The 6,333-nt window shown below is 53.2% G+C and overlaps 1 protein-coding gene across 2 annotated transcripts; it reads left to right on the top strand.

Moving 5' to 3' along the window:
- Nucleotides 1-1,118: 1,118 nt before the first annotated feature.
- Nucleotides 1,119-5,930, top strand: ZNF688 (zinc finger protein 688). 2 transcript variants are annotated; one of them, XM_003930070.3, is made up of 3 exons: nucleotides 1,121-1,742; nucleotides 2,054-2,167; nucleotides 4,403-5,921. In XM_003930070.3, the coding sequence occupies exons 1-3, from the start codon at nucleotides 1,547-1,549 to the stop codon at nucleotides 4,897-4,899; spliced, it is 807 nt and encodes a 268-aa protein (XP_003930119.1). In that variant the 5' UTR covers nucleotides 1,121-1,546; the 3' UTR covers nucleotides 4,900-5,921. The 2 variants fall into 2 exon arrangements, with proteins under 2 accessions (XP_010338980.1, XP_003930119.1); XM_010340678.2 differs by lacking the exon at nucleotides 2,054-2,167 and having other exon boundaries at nucleotides 1,119-1,742; nucleotides 4,403-5,930.
- The last annotated feature ends 403 nt before the right edge of the window (nucleotides 5,931-6,333 follow it).

The raw sequence follows: 6,333 nt of genomic DNA, 5'->3' as shown, positions 1-6,333 counted from the left end.
TGCAGGGATATTCCAAATTTGGGGATGTAGGCAACGAGTTCTATAGTACAATGCTGACAGCCATGACGATGACCCATCTTGGTTGAAAAATAAAGACGTTAAATCTAGGAAGCAGAGGATACAACCCAGGACAGCAGGAAGGGGAGACCCCGTATGAGAAGAGCTGAGGCCCAATCCAGTTTAGAGAGAAGACTGAAGACTAAAGGAGGGAAGTTTCCCAGGCAAAAAATTAGGATTTGAAATTTGATGCTGTCTTTGGTAATTTGGAACAACCGTAAAGAAGTAGAAATGACAGGGAACAGTGGCTCATGCCTGTGATCATAGCACTTTGAGAGGCCGGGGCAGGAGGATTGCTTGAGGCCAGGAGTTCCAGACCAGACTGGGCAACATAGCAAGATCCTGTCTCTGTTTAAAAAATTTTTTAATTAGCCAAGTATGGGGTGTCTGCCTGTGGTCCCAGCTGCTCGGGAGGCTGAGGTGAGAACATCACTTGAACCCGCGAGGTCGAGTCTGCAGTGAGCTAGGATCGCACTACTGCACTCCAGCCTGGGCCACAGAGCAAGAGCCTGTCTCAAAACAAAAACAAAAAATCCATGTATGTTAATTAATTTGGCAAAAATTACAATGTAGTTTAAAATTTCCCCATTCCGATTCTATCCTCACCAAGCACGTTCCTTCGCCTGCAGCTTCGGTCTAGAGCCTGAGCAAGCAGAGGTGCGGATGCCAGGGGCCGGGTGGACTCAGTAGCTAAGCTCCTACTGGAAAACACGCACCTGCTTCTACCGCGAGTGTACACATGTGCGCGTCTTCCCAAGGGGTCTGGGGACCAGATTCCAGATGCCGCCAACGGGAGGGACGGTAAGAGACCGTCGGGGACACAATCCCGAGCACCGTAGATGCCGAGGTCCCTGCTGCGCTCCAGTATGTCAATAGAGGCTTCAGGACCACGGGGGTCCCTTCAAATGCCCCGCCAATCCCAGGCCAATCACCGCTCAGCTTCTTCCGGGGTCCCGGCCAATCATCGGCCGTTGCATATTGCGGGTAAAGAGGGATACGAGACGTTTCCGGCCCATCCATCTTTCTTGAAGGCAATAAGCCTCTCGCCTCTACTTCCCCGTCACCCCGCCTCTCCCACCAGAAAAGCATCCGAAGCGGTTTTATTTAAGGGCAAGTGGGACGTTGAGGCCAGAGAAGTCAGAAAGGCGCCATATTTGATACGGTCAAAGAATGGCGCCCTTAAGAGCAGCCCGTGACAATTGAACCTAGGTGGTCGCCATCTTTTCTGAAGGCACCTTCCGGGTCCCTTAACCCGGGTGTCTATGTCCAAGCGGCCATCAAGTGAATAAACACTGAGGAGTTCTGTTTGTCCCTATTAGAATCCTGAATCCCTAGCAGCCGGTTTCTGATACTTCGGTTGCCTCGGCTGCGTTCGGACGCTACAGCTGGGCGGGGCAGCCCTTCCTGTGGACAAGAACAGCTGAGGCCGGGAGCGGGGAGGCGGCTGCCCCAGGGAGCTGGCGGCCGCCGATCTGGGCTGCGAGGCCCCATGGCGCCGCCCCCAGCCCCGCTCCTGGCGCCGAGGCCCGGGGAGACCAGGCCTGGTTGCAGGAAGCCCGGGGCCTTGAGCTTCGCGGACGTGGCCGTGTACTTCTCCCCGGAGGAGTGGGGCTGTCTGCGGCCGGCGCAGAGGGCCCTGTACCGGGACGTGATGCGAGAGACCTACGGCCACCTGGGCGCGCTCGGTGAGAGCCCCGGGTCCGAGCCCCTCTCCTCCTTCACCGGGTTCACAGGGGAGATGATGTAGAAGGACCGAGAGGACTGTGAGCCCTAATCCCGCACTCTTGCACCAGCGCCAGCAGCCATCTCCCATTCCCAGGGCTTCAGGTACCCCCTCGGGAGTGTTTTCACCCGCATCCACTTCATTCAGGCAGCAGCACTGCATCCCCGTCCAGGTTGAGTATAAGCTCCGAGGAGGTGCTCTCAGCCTGGAGGGGAATGCCATCTTCCCACGATGGCCTCTCAGGGCCGAGCTGTGATCCCTGTTCTCTCCCAGGATTCCCAGGCCCCAAACCAGCCCTCATCTCTTGGATGGAACAGGAGAGTGAGGCTTGGAGTTCCGCCGCCCAGGATCCTGAGAAGGGGGAAAGCCTGGGAGGAGCTCGGAGAGGTGAGGGACGGTCCCAGGTCCCCCGCTCCCCAAACTTGGTTTTCCAGGGCTTTCTGTCTAGCAGTTTCCTTTCAGGCCCCCACTTCCAGCATCCCTAAAGAAATTCAACTGTTGAATACTAGAAGAGTAAAGAAGGCAGAACCGGGACAAAGTTTTCAGAACATAGGACAGCGGTCCTGTGGGGACTGAGAGCCCAGTCCAACATGCTTGAGCTTCCAGGTTCCTCTCATTCTCCCTCTTTTTTTTTTTGAGACACAGTGTTGCTCTTGTTGCCGAGGCTGGAGTGCAATGGTGCGATCTCGGCTCACTGCAGCCTTTGCCTTTCAGGTTCAAATGATTCTCCTGCCTAGCCTCCCAAGTGGCTAGGATTATAGGCATGCACCACCACACCCGGCTAATTTTTTTGTATTTTTAGTAGAGATGGGGTTTCACTATGTTGGCCAGGCTGATCTTGAACTCCTGACCTCAGGTGATCCATCCCCCTCGGCCTCCCAAAGTGCTGGGATTACAGGCATGAGCCACCTCGCCAGCCACTTTTTTTTTTTTTTTTGAGACGGAGTTTCACTCTTGTTACCCAGGCTGGAGTGCAATGGCGCGATCTCGGCTCACCGCAACCTCCGCCTCCTGGGTTCAAGCAAGTCTCCTGCCTCAGCCTCCTGAGTAGCTGGGATTACAGGCACAGGCCACCATGCCCAGCTAATTTTTTGTATCTTTAGTAGAGACGGGGTTTCACCATGTTGACCAGGATGGTCTCGATCTCTTGACCTCGTGATCCACCCGCCTCAGCCTCCCAAAGTGCTCGGATTACAGGCTTGAGCCACCGCGCTCGGCTTTTTTTTTTCTAATTTTTTTATTTTTAATACGGAGTCTCGCTCTGTTGTTCAGGCTGGAGTGCAGTACTGCGATCTCAGCTCACTGTACCCTCCACCTCCCGGGTTCAAACGATTCTCCCACCTCAGCCTCCTGAGTAGCTGGAATTACAGGGACACACCACCATGCTCCGCTAATTTTTGTATTTATGGTAGAGACGGGGTTTCCCCATGTTGGCCAGGCTGCGATGAAAGGTGTGAGCCCCTGTGCTTGGCTACCTCATTCTCTCTCTTTCAGGAATAACTAAAACTCTTTAAGAATGAAAATGCCTCAGGTCTGCCTTTCATATTCCTCAAGTGAGGTAAAGTGGCACAAGAAAAAAAGCCCAGTCATTGACAAGTTGGCTTTTCTCCCTTCGCCATCTCCCAGTGGAGCGACCTTGAGCAAATATGTTTCCTCATCTGTAAAAGAGTCTTACCTTGGGGCCGGGCGCGGTGGCTCAAGCCTGTAATCCCAGCACTTTGGGAGGCCGAGGCGGGTGGATCACGAGGTCAAGAGATTGAGACCATCCTGGTCAACATGGTGAAACCCCGTCTCTACTAAAAATACTAAAAATTAGCTGGGCATGGTGGCACGTGCCCGTAATCCCAGCCACTCAGGAGGCTGAGGCAGGAGAATTGCCTGAACCCAGGAGGCAGAGGTTGCGGTGAGCCGAGATCGCGCCATTGCACTCCAGCCTGGGTAACGAGAGCGAAACTCCGTCTCAAAAAAAAAAAAAAAGAATCTTACCTTACAAAAAATGGAGAAACCACACTAACAATAGCCCCTGCTTGGCTGGGCACGGTGGCTCATGCCTGTAATTCCAGCATTTTGGGAGGCTGAGGCTGGTGAATCATCTGAGGTCAGGAGTTTGAGACCAGCCTGGCCTATGCTGCGAAACCCCATCTCTACTAAAAATACAAAAATTAGCCGGGCGTGGTGGCAGGTGCCTGTAATCCCAGCTACTTGCAAGGCTGAGGCAGGAGAATCCCTTGAACCTGGGAGGCAGAGGCTGCAGAGTCCAGATCCTGCCACTGCACTCCAGCCTGGATGACAGTGAGACTCCGTCTCAAAAATAAAATAATAATAATAATAATAGCCCCTGCTTCCTGAGCACTTACTAAGTGCTTAACATACATCTCTACTCAGCTAATCCCGCAAAGCTGTGTAGTCAAAAGCTATTATTATTCCTATTTGATGCATGAGGAACCAAGGCTCCGGTAAGTCACTCTTAGGAGGTCGGAATCCTGTTTACCTTGTTCCAAAGCCTGCGTGTTAATCACTGGATGGAACGTTTCTGGCACTGCCTTAAGTGAAAAGCATTCTATAACCTAAGACAGTCTGTTCGAAAGTGTTTGTAAATGTACCTTAATTCTGGTTTCCCAGGAGATGCCCCAAACACGAAGGAAGAGGAACCCGAGGAAGGGCCTAGAAGGGCTCCTATGAAGAGTCCTGAAGTGTTGGTGGGAGGCAACCCTGACGTGGCCTCGGCATGGGCACAGCCACAGCCACCCACAAGTGCAGCCAGGGACCAGACCACAGGAGCACGGCCCCCGGCGCCCGTGCCCAGCGTGGATGCTCAGGCCGGCCAGCGGCGCCACGTGTGCACGGACTGTGGCCGCCGCTTCACCTACCCTTCGCTGCTGGTCAGCCACAGGCGCATGCACTCGGGAGAGCGACCCTTCCCCTGCCCTGAGTGTGGCATGCGCTTCAAGAGGAAATTCGCTGTGGAAGCGCACCAGTGGATCCACCGCTCCTGCTCCGGGGGGCGGCGGGGCCGGAGGCCTGGGATCCGGGCTGTGCCTCGGGCCCCCGTCCGAGGTGACCGGGACCCGCCTGTGCTCTTCCGGCACTACCCAGACATCTTTGAGGAGTGTGGCTGAGCGGCACCGCAGACTGACCTTGGCACGAAGGACTGACTGAGCCCTGAGGTGGACTCCTGAGTCCAGGACTCCGGAACTGAAATTCATGCCTCAAGGATCCCTCAAGTTTCCAACTTGTAAAAAGAAAAGTGCCTGTAAGATTCAAATAGATTAAACTTGACACCTCTCTCCCCAGTCTTTTGGTTAAAAAAAAAAAAAAAAAAAAAAGAACCGAGTGAGATCCTGGACTCATTTCGAAGTGTCATCTGAAGATCAGGTGCAACAGAGACCTTTCCATCATCTCAGGAACTGGCCACTCCTTCACTCCCTCAGACGCAGATGCTGAGGGGGACCAAGGACTGAGGAGGGGACCTACATGGAGGGCGTTGTCAAACCCTGGCTAATTGTCACCAGCAGGGGACTCAGACACTGGAGTGGATGGGAATAGAATAGATGCAGGTGGCACAAATCCAGCCTCTGTTGGGAGGCCAAGGCGGGAGGATTGCTTGAGGCTAGGAGTCCTGACAAGCCTGAGCAACATAGTGAAATCCTATCTCTAGAGGAAAAGAATTAACCGGGCATAGTGGCATGTCATGCCTGTGGTCCCAGCTACTTGGGAGGCTGAGGCGAGGAGGGCTTGAGTACAGGAGTTCCAGGCTACAGTGAGCTATGATTGTTTTGCTGTACTACAGCCTGGGCAACAGACCAAGATTCCATTTCTTTTTTGTTTCTTTCTTTCTTTCTTTCTTTCTTTCTTTTTTTTTTTTTTGAGACAGGGTCTCACTCTGTCACCCAGGGTGGAGTACAGTGGCACCATCTTGGCTTACTGCAACCTCTGCCGCCAGGTTCAAGCAATTCTCCTGCCTCAGCCCCCTGAGTAGCTGGGATTACAGGCATGAGCCACCATGCCTGGCTAATTTTCATATTTTTAGTAGAGACAGGTTTTCACGTGTTAACTAGGCTGGTCTCAAACTCTTGACCTCAGGTGAGCCACACGCCTTGGCCCCCCAAGGTGCTGGGATTACAGGTATGAGCCACTGCACCTGGCCAAGACTCCATTTCTTAAAAAAAAAAAAAAAAAAAAAAAAAAAGGGGCCACTTTCGGTGGCTCACACCTGTAATCCTAGGCAGGTGGATCACTTGAGGTCAGGAGTTCAAGACCAGCCTGGCCAACATGGTGAAACTCCATCTCTACTAAAATACAAAAATTAGCTGGGCATGATGGCAGGTGCCTGTAATCCCAGTTAGTTGGGAGGTTGAGATGGGAGAATCGCTTGAACCCAGGAGATGGTGGTTGTAGTGAGCCAAGATTGTGCCACTGTACTCAAGCCTGGGCGGTTGAGCACACCTCTGTCTCAAAAAAGAAAAAACACAACCTAGTCTCTGGAACTTTCCCAGGCACAGCTGGTAAGTCATGTGACCTCCCTGAGCCTCAGCGCCCTTCTCTGTAAAATG

This window comes from Saimiri boliviensis, chromosome 12 (assembly GCF_048565385.1).
Source record: "Saimiri boliviensis isolate mSaiBol1 chromosome 12, mSaiBol1.pri, whole genome shotgun sequence".
NCBI lineage: Eukaryota > Metazoa > Chordata > Mammalia > Primates > Cebidae > Saimiri > Saimiri boliviensis.
Note: the sequence above shows the minus strand (reverse complement) of the source record. Positions and strands in the feature narration are given on the sequence as shown.

Bases quoted from the DNA above. Each gene is read 5' to 3' on its own strand.
- ZNF688 (XM_003930070.3), top strand. From the start codon at position 1,547: ATGGCGCCGCCCCCAGCCCCGCTCCTGGCGCCGAGGCCCGGGGAGACC. The intron at 1,743-2,053 runs GTGAGAGCCCCG...GTTCTCTCCCAG, and splicing joins CGGCCACCTGGGCGCGCTCG to GATTCCCAGGCCCCAAACCA. The intron at 2,168-4,402 runs GTGAGGGACGGT...CTGGTTTCCCAG, and splicing joins CCTGGGAGGAGCTCGGAGAG to GAGATGCCCCAAACACGAAG.